At 44.5% G+C, this 17,786-nt stretch overlaps 1 protein-coding gene across 4 annotated transcripts in view; it reads left to right on the top strand.

Moving 5' to 3' along the window:
- The first annotated feature begins 529 nt into the window (after positions 1-529).
- inpp4ab (inositol polyphosphate-4-phosphatase type I Ab) overlaps positions 530-17,786 on the top strand; it is a 41,312-nt gene continuing 24,055 nt past the window's right edge. For all 4 annotated transcript variants that reach the window (XM_083679837.1, XM_083679836.1, XM_083679835.1 and 1 more), the window contains exons 1-3: positions 530-617; positions 10,402-10,508; positions 17,522-17,737. In XM_083679837.1, coding sequence (XP_083535963.1) covers positions 17,635-17,737 — 103 coding nt within the window. In that variant the 5' untranslated portion in view covers positions 530-617; positions 10,402-10,508; positions 17,522-17,634. The remainder of the gene's footprint in view (positions 618-10,401; positions 10,509-17,521; positions 17,738-17,786) is intronic.

The following is a 17,786-nucleotide window of genomic DNA, read 5'->3' as shown; positions in this document are numbered from 1 at the left end:
TTTCCACCCCTTTGTACCTACTTTCTGCAAAGGATTTCCCCAGGCTTTCTGAACTTGGTTGGTAGCTGGTCTCAACAAGGTTACTTAAATCATAGCACTAGCAACAACGTTTCGTTCTCGCAAAGATCTTTTGCACCCTGATGAAGCTCCTTGAGTCTGAAACGTTGAGCAACTTTTAAAATAAATACTTTAATTTGAAATATAGGACATTTTAATTTGAAATATACATTTAGGGATTTCGATAGGCGACGTGGCAAGGCAATACTGGCATGAATTATTAGATGTGAATGGTGATGGGATGTAACTTCTCTCAATGCATAATTGCATGCATGACTTCAGTAGCTAACAAACTGGCCTCTCTGCAGACACCAATTGTTCCAACATCAACTTCTGACGAGATTGATACAGGAGGATTGTTATCATTTTCTGAAAAGACCCAAGGAGTAGGGGAGGTTCCTTAAATTGCGAAATCACGTGATACTTTGTCACGGAGCGGTGTGGCGAGGAGGAGGCGTACACTGCGGAGACAGAGGAGGATAGCAGCAGAAACCGTACGTCAACAGAAAAGCCCACTGTATCTTCTCATGAAATGGATTGTCATCATACGTCGTAGAAATGTAAGTGTCTTCATCTTAAAATGCAATTAGCTGGTAAATCTACAACTTCAACTGTCAGGAAAAATGTCGCCCTGAAAACCTTGACATAGCAGCTGGCGAGCTAACAAGCTAATTTGCTCATTGTTTACAGCTTGAAAGATGATGGATCTGAACTTCGGTACCCAAAGTTCTACATTTTTTCCCCCTTAATCGGTAGCTAAGGTTATCACCCCCATTAGCCGGACAGCATCCTGCTCTATGCGGTCCTATGTATGGACAGATAGAGTCGGAGACTTTGCCATGGATCGAAATAAAAATGACCCCTCCAAGAAGACACAATGTGTAATAACATCATTTGTTCACTGACTGATGCCGGTTCGTCAGGTGGTTGTCCTGTAGACGAGCATCAAGCTGGCCATATTTATTTTGCAAAGTAATTTAATAGCAAGTAAAGGGAGTTAGCGAGCTAACTTTGATCAAATCCTGAGTTGGAGCTATAGCTTCGTAGTGATTCCCGTCGAAAGGAGGAAACCTAATGACCAACGACTCGTGAAATTAGGATTTTTCAGTTTTATTTCGATACATCAAAAAGTCTACGACAATCTGTAGGACTGCATAGAGCAGGATGCAATCTGGTGTGATTCTCGAAGTGTTGGTTATATTAACTGGTGGCCCTAATTCGACGTTCTGACGTTGTTATAGAAAAGGTCCTGCATTTATTCTAGTGCGGGGAGGACAGTTATTTGTTTAATGTCTGGTTTTAGCACTGATTTCTGCCAGACACTTTAGCATAAGCATGGACATGGTTTATTGTGAAATGTGCCGAGCACTTTAAAGGGGAAGTTTACCCGAAATCCATTTTCATGTGTATTTCGGGTCTATCCATAATGCATACCGTTTCCTACTGCCATCATTTTGCGTGCAGCTGCACAATGAATGTCGAACGCGAGGTCTGTATTCACTTCCTAAAAAAGTCTCATGCCGCGTCCGAGAGTTGTTGCACTCCGACCCTGTTCTCCTCCGCCAGGGATTCCCGGAGAGCAGCACACGCTCGCTCTCGCGCTGTTCAACAGAAGGACCTCGCGTGGGAGGGAGAGGGGAATCTTGGGAGTTGTAGGAATTTACTCAAATGGGCAATTTGGAACCTCAGGACTGATGAGGGCATTTAAAGCGTGATATCTTGACTCAGAAGTCGTTTTAAAACGAGACACATTATTCAACACACGTGAAAGTGTCTTGAATAATGAAAACAACAAATACACTGGATTGCAACTGTGATTACACAGTGGCATGTAGTGGCACGTAGCATGATAGAGATGTTCCTGCTCTTTCACAGCCATAAACATCAACTCGATCATTAAAATGAAATCACTTAAATCTCCTAAAAAAACCACAAACCCTGCACATCACCCGTGAAAAGAGCAGGGACATCTCTTATCATGCTACGCGGACTACGTGAGGAAGGGATCCAACAAGTGTATATGATGATCTGTCACGGTGTGAGTGGAAATCCGACTCGGATTAAAGCTAGCTCGATACAAACGCATATTAGCTAAATTACACCTACATTACGATCCATAAATACAAACGCATATTAGCTAAATTGCACCCGAAAACATCCATTAAATACCCCTACTCATACATATGCTGTCTCTGTACGAAAATGTGCTCTATAAATAAATGTATTATTAATAATAATAATAATAATAATAATATCATACTTCTAATTATTGCGCAATATAAAAACCCGGAAATAGACGCTAGACAAGTAGATATTCACACCGAGTCGGATTTCCACTGACACCGGCAGGCCAATACCACCACACTCCCATCTCATGAATGTGCTTGTTTTCATTGACGTTAGTTGCTAGGCATAATGGCTATAGCTACACTGACACTATGGCATCTCCTATCTTTACAGCATTCAATGGCTCAAAATGTATGTCCCATATCATTCACTGGATATAGTACATTTACATTTATGGCATTTAGCAGACACCTTTATCCAAAGCGACTTACAACAAATACATTTGTTTAAGTAAGTGAATCATCTATCCATCAGTCATCATAAGAAAAAGAAATCAATGCTTGGACCAGGGGCCATTGGCAGTCACAATGCTAGAAGAAGGAAAGATTACTTTAAAATTATTGTTATTATTATTTTATTTTTTATTTTTTAACAGGAGAGAAACTTGTACTAGGGATGAAGAGGTCTTTAGGAGGGACCGTTATAGTGAGGGGATATAGTGATGCCAGGACATTGTTGCCTGCTTCCTTTCACATCAACTCAAATGTAGGTGCCTGTGGTGTTTTGAATGTGATAAGCATCTTGATTCTTCTGTTTTCCAATTGGCTATTTACAACTGCGAGTCGTAGAAAGAATGCTCAACAATTGTCTGCTCTAGGCTATCTGATAAGATTAGACTTTGACTGTGAACGTGCTGTGGCCTGATTCTGTCATTCAAAAGCTGCATTTTCATACCATGTTCTGTCCATTGGAGGGTCAATCCACCATGTTTGTGCTGTTACGGTACACCATCATGAACCCTTAGCGACCGGATAGAATCTGAATGTATTGAGGAAACAAATGGATTTTAAAATGCATATTATTGTTTTCCTGGGCATTGTTAGGGCAGCCATTTGCATTTTACGTAAGGGATATGTTTTGCTGATCTTGGATGGCACAGGAATCTACAGTGTGTTATTATGTAACCCTGTTTGTAAAACGGCAGTGCGGTTGACGGCGCTTTCCCAGGGATTGCATTTACTTCTGCATGGCTTAAAAGAAAACAGGACTTGCCACGTGCCAGCTCAAAAGGACAGACTGGCTCATTATCTATCGTTATTACAGGATGCTTAATGGGAATTCAACCAGGTGCTACCATAATGTTTTCATTAAAAAATGATCTCTGGCATTGCTTTTTTTTTTGTTGCAATGTTGTTATTACAAAGCAGTGCAGTCTCTTTTCTCATGCTTGAAAAAGTGTGTGTGTGTGTGTGTTGGGGGGGGGGGGCTGTGACTCATTTCTCTCCCACTCGGCTCAGAGAGGTTGAGCCGGGGCCTGTTGTCTACTGTTGATTCAACTTCAGTGTCTTGCTGGACAGATCCTCTCTCTCGCTTTCTCTTACTCATTTTTACACTCTGGGTAAACAAACATGCTCATCAAAAAGTAGCTTATTACTCACTCATACACACTCACACACACACACACACAATTTGTTGTTACTTACTTACACAACTCTTTCTTTTCCCACACACAGGCACTCGCATGTTATATCATACATTTGTCCAACACTCATGCACACTCATCCTCAACACACTTCTCTCTCTCTCTCTCTCTCTCTCTCTCTCTCTCCCTCACACACACACACACAGTCCCTCTATGACTGCTCTCTTACTGCGTCATGCTGATAGAAATAAGCATCAATGGTACTGCAACTCTACTTCCTCGCCTAGAGCCTCTGTCACAAAAGTCCCCCCAGCTTCTTCATTCATTTACTCATAGGCTACGTTGTAAAACCACGCTCCCCGATGGGGAACCGGGCCTCAGAGACAGCACAAACACTCCCTGTTTTACACTGAAATCCACTTCAGCTGAAACAAGCTCATAATATAATTATAATAAGAATAATATAATAACATATGCCATTTAGCTGACGCTTTTATCCAAAGCGACTTACATTGCAGTGAATGCATACATTTTTCAGTATATATGGTCCCAGCGGGAATTGAACCCCCAACCTAAGCGTTGTTGGCGCCAACTGAGCCACAGAGCTCATGTTTGGGGGGATTCATGTCGGCAGTGAAGTAGCGGTTCTTCCGAGCCTGCCTCTGTCTCTGCCTTATGCAACACCAGGGTCAATTATTGATGAACGTCGGGTACATCAAGACTATAAATCCACGTGTGGAAAAGTGCAACCTGTCGGAGTCTGCCTGCCTGCCTGCCTGCCTGCATGGCCCTGAACTGAGCAGCCAAGGATAGGACCCCCAGAGAGATGGGGAGAGCGTGTCTGCGAACGTGACAGGGCACCAAGGAGCAACCCCATTTTTCCAACCGCTTCATCTTTTAGTGTCTGTTTGAACTGAGCGTTACGTAATTTCTCCACCCTTGCTTCATGGTATTCTTCAAGATTAACTAAACGTTCATAATGTCATGATATTGCTCTGGAAGCCATTGGGTTAATAAGCATTGGTCTGCTGTAATGTAGGCTGCTCTATGTCAGCTTCTCTCTCACAGGAAACGGAGGCCTCTCCTCTATTGCTTAAACCACTGACGATAGGCCTCCGTCTCCTGTTTGTCTTTGCTTGAGCACAGTTGTGGCTGGAGAGGAGACAGGACCTTATCGATCAGCTGCACTCAGCAATGTTGCAGGGGTAGAGGAGAGAGAGAGATGCGGATAGTGTAAAGGAGAGGGGGACAGAGAAAGCAGGGAGGAGAGAGGTTTAGTGACCGAGAAATAAAGAGGAGGGAGAGACGGGAGAGACGCAGCTGCAGCCTGCCGACTCGTGATGCTGAGCTGACTGCGTGTGGGTTTGTTTACATGTGACGCTGCGTGGAGAGGGGCAACAGGAGGAGAAGGACAGAGAATAATCCACCGTCCGTCCGCTGCTGTGCAGACAGAAAGGGATTCTCGTTTTATTCATCAAGAGGAGGAGTGGTGGGATTTCTCTGAGCTAAGGAGCCAGTAGGCTGTGTACTGTACAAAGCAACAATCAACCCCAATGGATGTGATGTATCTGCAGTTATGTCAGTTACGGTCCATACTGCCTCCTGGTTTAAGTGCCCTTAGCGTTTACCTCAACATACTGAAAGAGTAGTAGGAGAAAGAAAGGTAGGAGAAAATCTTTGAATGTTGATCTTAGCATGGAGTGCATGGTGTAACTGCTACAGCAGCAGCTGACGTGCTGGCTGGTGGCCATTTTGGGAGGGTCATATTTTATTGGGGTTATAATTAATATATTATAGGGGTGTTACTGTGTTGGGTGTGTACATTGTTAGGCCCTCTCTGTCAGTAGAATGAGACAGCAGTCCTCTTAACGCCACGCAGTGGCCCTGGTTGGGAGGCTAGGCTCAAACATGCCAATCAAAGGACATAAATGATACCAAGAGTCCTCTGCATGTTGTTTGTAATGGTCCACCTCCGGCGGCCATAATGAGAGGGTCAAATCTCAGAGTGCCTATTAAGGACGAGCTCAATGGCAAACATGTATTTATTTACCATAGGGGGCCTTTCCCTTTTCTAATGACACTATGGAGTAACAGCCTCCTGCTGTGTGTTGATGTATTGTGTTTGTAGTGTTTAGTGATTGATTACTGGGAGGACAGGGAGGGTAATGTTAGATGTGACTGGTGTACTCAATGTCTTGGCGACTCCCAACACTTGCGTACTAGCCCACTATGCCAGCAAACTGAAGTTAAACTACGTTTTTGAGGTAATCCCTGCGAGGTTTTTCCAGACATGTTTGGATTGTTAGCTGGACAGGTGAGACGTGTGTGTCTGTCTCGCGTATCCACTTTGACCTCCGCAGGGGTCAGAGGACAACGTACTGTACAGGTACTTGAATGGGCACAACCGCATCCTCTTGACAACTGTTCTCATTGTGTTTCGGCTTCTTGTTGTTTCTCGCTTCCTGGTCAGCCTGAAGAGTTTGTGAGCGAGCCAATCAGCAAGCGGAGAGCGTGGCACACTGCTATCAGTAGTTGAGTCATAATAGCGCCATCGTGTCTCACCTCTCATGTTCTGTACCTCCGGAGGACGGCGAGCTCGTTCTCACATGGATAGATGATTCAGTGAATCATCTATCCATCAGTCATCATAAGACAAAGTAATCAATGCTCACACCAGGGGCCATAGGCAGTCGTATTGCCAGTAGACTATTTTTTATTTATTTATTTTATTAGCAGGAGAGGTGATGCCACCTAACACTATCCCTGTGCAAAATTAGTCCTTGGCAATGGTGTTGTTAGTTAGGGTACTTTTGCTCACTGTATTCAGGACAAGACTGTTCAAGAAATTGGAGGCTAGTGTTTGTAGATTAGGCTTGGCTTTATAAACACAGCTATGAGTCACACGTCAAGGTGGTTTGTGATGGCTTTGCAGAGACACAAATGAGTAAAATTAGGGTGGTGACGACTATGATGATGATGATGATGATTATGATTGTCCTTTGAGGGGAAATTCTCTCATGGTTTCTGAGTTCACTCGCTGTCATAGATCCTCTCGTTTCTTGTTGGTTTTAATGTGTCCTAAGATGCATTGTCTCTGAGCCCTGAAACCTGCCAAACCACTTCCCTGAGATGGCAGTAGTTTCAATGTGGCCTTGGCAACCCCCCCCCCCCCCCCCCCCCCCCACCACCACCACCAACCTGCGTCCATTAATTTCCTCTTTCCCAATGTCTAGCCGTTTTGTCAAGGCTGTGGGCCTGCCTCCTTGCATTTGTCGTGCAGGAAATGCCTCTGTTTTCACCTGGTCTGACCACATTCTAATCAATACATCAGAGCTCAATGCAGGATGTGAATTGGTATTAAAGAGAGAGTTCAGGTTTTTGGTTGTTTGACCTAATTTTCCTACAACACTCAAAGCACAAATGTTCCACATACTTCCAGTGCTGTAGGTCTATTATACTTTTTAAACTATTCAAAATTTAAAAGTACGCAACTGACATTTAAGAACTCTCCATGGCTTAATGGTTGACAATGCCTTCCATCCCTACAGACCAGGGTTCAGGTTCCGCCTGTGGCAAAGTAATTTATCATACCTTTTACTGTTTTTCCCTTTCTTATCTCCCACTATCTCTTTCTTCAACATGTATCTGTTGGGTTAGTAAGCTTAAGGTTAAATGAGATTGGAAGGTGAAACTGAGATTAGAATTTAACAATTTACAAGACGTTCATGGCGGCCATTCAATTGCTTAGCAACCAGTTGTAGACGAACAAGAAAGTTGTTTTGTAAGATTAATTATGCGAATGTTGTCACAATAACGATTGGAAATTCAAATAACCCATGTTGCCTATCGTCCAACAAATGCCTTTTCACTGATGAAAACAGCCATTTGGAAGATAGCTAATACACTAATGCCATTTTCGGATTTTCAACTCTGAAGTGCAATTGCATTGCATGCTTACACACACACACACACACACACACACACACACACACACCCCGGGGAGAGGCTGCATAATCCACAAGTCTTATGTGAGTATCAGGCCTAACGTTGACAAACACATTTTGGAGGAAATCATCATCATGGCTCTTCCTCAAACCTGACACACACAAACTTTCCTGCACATGGAGTGGCTGTGCACATGTGCGGGTAGATGGGGTAATGTGCTTTTATCTCTCTGTTATGTCATCCAAGCTGACCAATCAGCCTTCAAGCAAATGACTCCACAGTGCTGGGTCATGTTCGGTATGCATGAGACGTCTTGAGACAGAGCACAGTGGGGAGGTTACTAGCAAGATTCATCCAATAAAGATCACATGGGTTTTTTCAGTCGCAGAAGGTTTTGCTACATTGTGTTGAAAACAACCCTGCTCTCTCAGTAGTAACTAACTAAGCACTGCACTGTCTTCTCAAAAGGGTCTCTGGTCTGTGTTTGCACCTGTGGCAGAGCACAGGGCATATAAGCTACACTGTGCACAGTAGTGGGGTGTCAACAAAGAAGACAAGCAGTTATTTTGAAACATTAGGCTTGAGGCACTGTTACTCATATTGTCACATGGACCACACTTCTCTCCCCCCTGAGGTGTGTGTGTGTGTGTGTGTGTGTGTGTGTGTGTGTGTGTGTGTGTGTGTGTGCGAGCGGGCGTATGTGTGTGTGTGTGTGCGCGTGCGTGTGTGTGTGCAAAAACATATGGAGGGGGATGGGAGATCCTCATCTGAAAAGGTTACAGCTGCTCTGATAATTTATTTAGACTATGCATGCTCTAATCTGACCCTTATACGACACACACACACACACACACACACACACACACTGTTGCCCACTCGCCTGCTGTTTGTATAGAAAAGGGAGGTGCTGTGGCTCCAGTCCATTGATCGGTGTCTCTATGATGGCACAAGGGCCATCTGGAGAAGCAACATGGCTGAGTGCTCCTTAAATAGAAGCACACACTCCAGAGCCTTGCCTCACTGGAGCCTCAAAACTCACACACACACACACAGACACGCATGTTGATGAAATTTGATTTTAAATGTATTTAAATGATGATACAAAGACAGCGATCGTCTGACCTTCTGTTGTGAATGGTGATCAATGCCCCCCCTCTCTCAGCCCAGAACACCTATTTACAGTTGAATAAGCATGCCTGGTGGACATCCTGGGGATATTGCGCCCTGACTGTCGCTGATTCCTTTGTATTGTAATGTATATAGTGTAGGCCCACAGGCCTCTCCCACTAATGTTCTATTTGGAGAATGTTTATTCCTTAAATAATCTTTATTTAATCATTCATTCTTCGAGTTTCTTGAGTTAGGCCTATGGGTTCTAGTCTCCTGTGTTGTCCTTGAAACACACGTTATGGTTATGGTTAAACTTCCATTTGTTTACTACAGTTTGTGTTTATTTTATATATTTCTTTGAAACTATTAAATTGTTTGTTGATATTCTTCTTATGTGCAATAATGTGATGTTTTGCGCTAGTTAAAGGTTTGGCTAAAACAGCACGACATAATTGTGACCAGGTTATCTCAGAGAGTTCACCATTAATGTCTAATGTTCACATGCATAGTTAGCAACACGTAGACTTGAGTCATCACATCAGTATTGGACCCTGTTTAAACTCCTCACAATTTAATCTAACTCAAAGCAATGGTAATAGCATATTGGGTATTCTTAATGGAATCTAGGATCGATATGATCGAGTGTCTGTCACACAGGGATGAGCAAATCATTATCAATCATAAAATATATTTTGGAGTCAGATATAACGTAATGATAACTTGTGTTAGTTGGTCATGTGTCTTATGCCATTTAGCTGACGATTTTTTCCAATGCAACTTACAGTGAGTGCATACATATTTCAGTATATATGGTCCCAGCGGGAATCAAACCGACAGAGAGGACCATTAGTGTGTAGAGTCAGCTTTATCATGTCCATAACCGTCTAACCGAACTGTACATTTATGTATTTATTCTCATCCGATCTAGTCCTTTCTCTGTTCTTCAGTGTTTTTTATCAATTCTTCACACACACACACACCTTAAAATACCCAGTTATCACTTGTGAAATGTGGCAGCCGTTCAGCAGAGACAGAATACCAGACCTGTGTGAAGGTTAATTTGAGCAAATGACTTCCGTTACAGCTGCCATCGTAGAGTTACTCGGCTCAGTAACTCCATGTCTCGGCAGTCCTGTAGTCTTACTATTCAGTATCCAACTGAATACATACAACTACAGGCAATATAACCTCAGGAGAATACTTCACCTACAGACAATAATTATGGCGTTTTGTGATATTCCGCCGTCGATTGAAGACCCATCTCTTCAGGCTACAACGGTCCCTCCTAAAGACCTCTTCACCCCCACTACCACCCTGTACAAGTTTCTCTCCTGTTAATAAAAAAAAAACTAAAAACTCTTCTTCTAGCATTGTGACTGCCAATGGCCCCTTGTCTGAGCATTGATTACTTTATCTTATGATGACTGATGGATAGATGATTCACTTACTTAAACAAATGTATTTGTTGTAAGTCGCTTTGGATAAAGGCGTCTGCTAAATGCCATGTAAATGTAAATGATATAGGTAATATTTAGGCATTTATCCCCCTTTTCCGATCCCTTGTCTCCTTCCCTTCTCAGATCCTGAGGTGGCTGGCAGACCCACCTGAGCTCTGTTCTGTTCTGGCTCCTCTCTCCGTACTCTGGATCAGCTGGGTTCCCCTCCCACTCACCCCTTGGCACTGACTGTAAGTCGACCTACATTGACCTCAGACCACCGCTTTCTCTGTTAACTAAATACTGAAGTTAATGTAGAATTCATTTCATCAGACACTTTTAAAAGGGAAGAATCTTACACCACATCTCATAGGTGAAGACATTCCTACCAATTGTATTTACCGGGGTGAGCAGGAAGCCAGATGACGGTTCTAACGTGCGAGAGGGACGGTGAGGGAGTTGGAAACGATGGAAGTTAAAATTGGAGCATACGGCACACGGTTGGAACAGCAAGATGGTGTACTTCAGTGTAGTCAGGATGGGCGTTTTGATTTAGCTAACTGTCAGCATCTATTGCCAAAGCTCAATGTGGGTGAGCCTGATGGTGGTTTGAGAAGATAGTTTTGACGATTGTTATGACTAGAGACTATCTGGACCCTGCTGGTGCAATGTGTGATGGTGGGGAAGGCTCAGGAGGCCTATGCGGCTTTGGAACCTGAGCAGTCAGAGGACTACAGAACGGTGAAGGAGGCCGTATTGGCAGTCTATGAGCTGGTGCCCGAGGTCTATAGGCAAAATGTTTGGTCAGGCACTAAACAGTGGGGAAGCGTTAAGGAAGGTGACACCAAGAAGCTGAACAAGCTTATTAGGAAAGCTGGTTCTGTCCTCGGTGTCACCCTGGACACTGTGGAGGAGGTGGCCAATAGGAGGATGAGGACCAAACTCCTGGTCATCATGGACAATCCCTCTCATCCCCTACATGACACTGTGGCAGAGCAGAGAAGCTCCTTTAGCAACAGACTACTATAACCACGTTGCACTAACGAGCACTATAGGAGATCTTTTCTGCCTGCCGCAATAAGACTGTACAACTCCTCCTCCAGCTGGCCTGATCAGGGTGATCAGAGTCAGGCTGGGGGATGTTAAATCATACTGGACTGTTCCTACTGTATATAATGTTTCAGATGTCTATTGTATTCTATTATTCTATTGTCACTTTTTTTTGTTGTTGTTTGTGATGTGAGCTGCTGTAATGCCTTAATTTTCCCTTGGGGATCAATAAAGTACCTATCTATCTATCTATTTATCTATCTATCTAAATGTCATGGGGAAACGCTATTTGAGCCGATACAACAGGGCTCTGCCATAGAGCCTCACAAAACAAGCATGGTTAGTGTCAAGAAGAGATCATATTCTCCTCCAATTACACTAAGTGTGTTTACCTCATCCATAGTCATTATGACAGGGTACGGAGTTGAGGTCTGTTTACATAAGTGAGCGGTTATAAAAAGACTCACGTGGGCTGGGAGTCAGACAGTGCAAGAGGACGTACAGACGGCCTAATGGAAACTAGTGACACAGAGCTCCGTTCCCCAGACGTCAGTAGAGGTGTGTTCGATGGGCAGAGATTGGATGTCAGATGTAAGGAGTCATTTTAGCTCTTTCCCTCTGGTTCCGAATGTGTGGTGGTCTGGTCTGTGATGGTCTGGTCTGATCTGACAAAGCCTTGGCAGCCAGTCAACATGGAGGTTTTGGCCTTTTATGGGCAACAGGGCCGCTGTTTTCCTCAGGGCTGACGAGAGGAGACGAGGAGAGGAGAAAGGCCCCTTTTAAACAAGCAGCTCATCCTGATTTCTAGGAATGTTTGAACCCCCAGTTGTTTGATAGTGTATAATCCCTTAAGAGGAGCGCCGTAGGGCCGATAAACCCCAGAGGGAAGAAGCCTGGAGCCTGGAGGTGGTTTCAGGACCTATGCAAGATGGGGCTGTTTTAGGTTCAGAGCAAATGAAAGAAACATTGACGCCTTGCTGTATATTCTGGAGTCACCATTGAAAGGTGTAATGGTCAACACAGGGCTAGTTAGTATGGATGTTGTCTGCCGGTTGTTGGCTTGATGGAGAAGATGCATGTGTTGTTGGGAGTCAGTCAGACATCTCACAGGGTCCTTGCTTACATAATATGAAATATTATTCTGTCTCTCTCTCTCAGGTACCCTTGGGCCAAAACCAACACAGCCTAACTACACTGTTACGAACCCCCTCCAGATACTATGTCTAGGGATAGAAAAGGGGGGGGGGGGGGGGGGACGTAACATACAGTGTCTGTATATGCTGCCGAGGACTGCTGGTGCTGTGTTAGTGCAACACACACTACTTAGGACAACACTACTTAGGAGTAAAATGGCAACAGCAAGCCAAATTTATTCAATAGTACATACAACAAACATCCAGACAACACGGGGGGAACATAGAGAGGGAACTAAGGGGAGGACGCCAGACGGCGCCAAATAAATGAAAACAAAAATAACACCCAAGCTAATATTCTAATCTGTTCTAACTACGAAATGTCTGCTAAACGAAAAGACATTCATTTTGCACTGCAAGACTGTATTTTACACATCTTAATACTAGCATTCATAAACTGCTGGAGCCAAGAGCGAACTTTCACTTCAATTCAAGAATGCTTCCTTACAGCGCACGAATGACCCTATTTATATTTTACCCCAGAAACCTGGTAACTGGTTTTGATGGAACAGGGTCTGCAGCATACCCAGTCTCTTCCAGTTGAAGCACTGTGAATGTAAGAAAGTGTGCCAGAAACCTAGTGGGGATTAGCCGAGCGCCTGTGAACGCTCCTCGGCCCATGTGTCCCAGTTCATGTGATTTACAAATCTTTAGGGTCCCCTTACGCTATATTTGGTTGTCCCTCATGTGGCTCATATTCACACCCAATTTGCAGAACAGTCGTAGATATTAGCAAACAATTGGGAAATTGTTGGAACTAAAATAATGATATAGAGATTACGTAATTGTGATTGCTATGTAACATCAGGATGATTGCTATGTAACATCATATGAGACATTTAATTGTCTTTTATTGTTAAATGTAGTCTTGAACTGGTGATTTCCAGTCATTATTGTATAATGCTCTGACCTGGAAGTTACCTCTGCTGTTTAAATGAGGGGGTAGGTTACGGACATGAGCATTCATCTTTTACAGGTCTGCATGAGGTTGGAGAAAAGGTCATTTTATCTTGGAAGAACACAATACTTTTGACCCGAACTCTGACCCACCCAAACCACGGTCTGCATCCTGGTCCCCCTCAGCACTGACGGGGCAGAACCAGATCTCTGATGATGGGGCTGTGTAATAGTCTTTCTGCTGAGGCTTTCAGCAGCAGTAGATATCGACGCGCTCTCCTCCAGCTTTTATGCTTGATTAGGCAGGACAGGGAAAGGCCCAGGGCTGGAACGATTCCTCAAATAACTTCATTGCAAAAGTCCTTGATTAGAATTTTCTGCCTTGAGACCCCAATCACTTTGCAGAAGTATATGCGTGCGTTGTGTACCCACTGCGGAGCTAGCTTTATGTGTAGCCGCTAGCGAACGTTAGCAATGCAGAGACCACCCTCATGTAGGTAGAAACAGCTTTTCAAAACATAATTCAACAGTAAATTACAGATAAAAAAAAAAAAAAAAAAAAAAAAAAGAAGTATTAATTGGCACTAGAATCAGCTTGTGCACATGCAAAAAAAGAAACAGAGGAAAACTTGTCCTGTCACTTGGTGTGCTCATAATCTACAGAATTCTCGATTACCAAAATACTTGATAGTTGCAGCCCTAGAAAGGCCTTTCTTGGCCTCTGAGGATTTGCTGCCCAAGTCTCTTATGACACAGAGGCTGTCTCAAGATACATGCCTGCAGCAGTGTTACTTAAAGGGGTGGTTCAGCATATTTTCATGTTGCCCTCATAGGCCAGCAGTAAAAGCCTCTCCGGTAATGCTTATTAGGCTAGCGGATGCACTTTTGCTTACAGATACACTAAGAAAGTTTGATTGCTAATTGTTAACCTCAAACCTATTTGCATGAATGTTGACTATGGTTCATGGTATGATATTAATAGATGTATTATCTCATTTGACCACACAGCCCTTAGTTCAAGGCTGACAAACCATTGCAAAATAAGCTCATCTTTTGCTCATCGGTATGGGGAGGTGTACCTCTCTCTGTCCAATCAGGTAAGCTCAAGTGCTCCCCTAGAGGATTGAAAGTTCCATACAATAACGTTGGTCATGTGTTGCCTTGCCAACACTGATCTACAGGGCAAATCAGCCCTGAGGTTGGGGCAGACGTGTCTGTAAGTTGGCGGGATGCTCTGACCCATGCTAATCTCTCTTCTGCTCGTCTTCATCAACACACGGCTCTGGTGAACAAAGATGTGCCTCCTGGCCTGATGACTAACCACTTAATGTCCTCAAAGTCCAAATGTTCAAAACATACTGACTGAGCGTGTAGATTAATGTTTTTCAGTGGTTGATTTGATTTGATTAGCCTATTGAAGGTTCGAGACAGCTATTATAACCTTCAGAATCCTTCTGCATTCCTGTCGGCTTCTGCAAAAATTTTATTGGTTTCTAGCTTGTTGTGGAAGTCTGGTAAATGAGTAACTGGGCCCTAAATGAAAACCGGAAGTCAAACAAAAGGCGTGGTGCAGCTCAAATCCCCCCCGGAAATACCTAGAAAAAACATCCTGCTGTTAGACTTATAACCTGTTGTTCTGTAATAGTATGTGAGAGCAGCTTTTTTAAGTTAATTTGACTGCATTCACATAACAAGTTTTTTTTTGCGTGATGTATACATAGATTAAACAATAACAGACAACAAAACAGTACACTGTAGTACAATATACAGATTATGAGTTCAAGACTTCAAGACTTTTGTCATGAAGGGGATAGCAGTTTCTCCTCCTGACCTGTCCCCCCCTCTCTCTCTGTGGTGGCTGGTGTGTGGGCTTCTACAGATGTTTGCTTTGATAGAAATAGACCATCGATCTCGATCTGAGCCATATAAATAGACCACAGCGCTGTTCTATTCTAGCCATCTATTAGCCTGAGCCCACAGCCACAGTGTAAATGGGTTAATTGCTGGCTCAATGTGGAGCGTAGAGGCCTTTTTACTGGGCCGCCTGTCCACAGGCACTGGGCCTGAGGGAAACCAGTCCCCTGAGGAGGAGGAGGAGGAGGGGCAGGAGGAGGAGGAGGAATAGGAGGGGCAGGAGGAGGAGGAATAGAAGGAATGGCAGGAGGAGGAATAGGAGGGGCAGGGGGAGGAGGAATAGGAGGGGCAGGGGGAGGAGGAATAGGAGGAATGGCAGGAGGAGGAGGAGATTTCTTGTGTCCTCTTCTCCGTCCTCCACTTGCTTCCTGCTCAAAACGCATTGAAGGAGAAGATCTAGGCTCCTCCCCTTAGATATTCTCCTCCAATCCATTTTTGAGACTGAAGTGAGAAGGACCGAGGAGAGGATGTGAGGAATTGAGTTTCTAACAATTTAGAGAAAGGACCCAAAAGTGTCACTGACAGCTAAACTACGCTCAATCTTCCTCCCCAATCCACCAGAAAGAAAGTTGATGTACGTAGCTGATATTCTATTATTCTTATATCTGTTAAGGGGGTTGAAATTATTTGACACATACTCTGATGCAGCTTTAATCACTCTATGAACTGAATGTGAGACATTTCTTGGAGTAAGGGTTAGGGTTAGGTGTGAAGAGGACGATGTTACACTGATCCATCTCTGCATAGAGGGAAAACTGACAACAAAGCGGTTAAAAGTTGTTGAGGCGAGGGATGTGAAAGAGAAGAGTGAGAGAAGGAGAGAAACACAGAAAAGATGGAGAGAGTACGTGAACAGAGAGTGACACAGCTCTGAAAGTCCTCCTCTCCTTTCCAATACACATACATGTGCAGCTGTACTAGGTATAGTACTAGGTATAGTACTAGGTATAGCCCAATCAGAATACTATCTCGCTAGACCTCACAGAGACAGATCCCGCCTTGTACATTCGGGCCAGTTCTCCATGTTCGCTGATCGAGAGCCAGAGGGATGAGGGATGAGGTTTGAGAGGTTTGTTTGTCATGGTTTGTTTTGACACACTTGTCATATCTGTCCACTTGAATAATGTGAAGCCTGAAGTGTTTTCCTCTTAAGTGTGCACCTCGTGTCCATAAGGAGAGAAACACATGCGGTGTTATCCAAACTCTTGCAGCACATTTTATTTAATAATTCAGGGGATGAAAGCCTTGTTCCTCCACACACACGTACACGCACACGTGCACACGCAGACACACGTACACACACATAGACACGTGCACACGCACACACACACACACACACACACACAGACACAGAAATAAGCTAAGCTAATTCGTCACATGTGGCTGAGAGCACATGAGCGAGATGCAACCGCAGAGTAATGGTGCCTAGCTGCATGTTCACAGACACGTGCTGCTCTCTCCTCGCTCTCCATTTCTTTACCATCCCTTCCTCCCTCTACACCCCCTCCCTCTCTCTCTCTCTCCCTCTTTCTCCCTCTCTCTCTCTCCCCCCCCCTCTCTCTCTCTCCCTCTTTCTCCCTCTCTCCCCCCATCTCTCGCCCTCTCCCCCCCCCTCTCTCTCTCCCTCTCTCCCTCTCTCTCTCTCTCTGAATGTGGACCAGAGGCTCCACTGGGAGACTAGCCACCTCCACATCCTGCAGCCCTCCTGCACCAAAAGTGAAATGTGAGCACTACGGAGAGAGGGAGAGAGGGAGAGAGGAAGAGGGGAAAGGCGAGGGGGAGGGATGGAGAGAGGAAAAGAGAGATGACAACAGTCAGAGCAATACTACGCGGAGATATGAAAGGACATATGAAGCCTTTCCTGTGTGATGCAGTCGTCTGCCCTGTTTGCAGGGTCGCTACCAATTCACTGTGATGCCACAGGACTTGCTTTGATTGCTAACTGTGCCCACGTTTCTGTCAAATGTATCTGGGAAACAATACAAACTGCATAGGCTACTAAGTTTGCTAATAAGGTTAAAGCACATAGTCGGCTACCGAGTTGGTTGCCTATCTACACTCACAGCATGGATTATAATCTGTTGACCGGAGATGATGTTAATGTCACCTTCTCCCTCCCTGTCTCTCTTTCTCTTTCTCTCCCTTGCTTCCTCTCTCCTCTCTCTCTCCTCTCTCCCTTGCTTCCTCTCTTCTCTCTCTCTCTTTCATAGCCAGGAAAGGAAGGCCCAGGCGGGGCCGTGGGGTGACACAGCACCAACGGTGTGTGTGTGTGTGTGAGGGAGTGAGTGAGTGAGTGTGTGTGTGTGTGTGAGAGAAGGCCAGGATGTCGGCAAGGGAGCGCAGCCCCCGGCAGCAGCGGCCCTGGTCGGTGTACAGGGCCAACACGTTCGACCTCTCCTCCGAAATGATCGGCCTGGCGCTCGCAGGTGAGATGGGGAGGTTGCCACGGCGACGGATGCTGTACTACATCGAGGA

This window comes from Argentina silus, assembly GCF_951799395.1.
Source record: "Argentina silus genome assembly, chromosome: 11".
In the NCBI taxonomy this organism is placed as follows: domain Eukaryota; kingdom Metazoa; phylum Chordata; class Actinopteri; order Argentiniformes; family Argentinidae; genus Argentina; species Argentina silus.
Note: the sequence above shows the minus strand (reverse complement) of the source record. Positions and strands in the feature narration are given on the sequence as shown.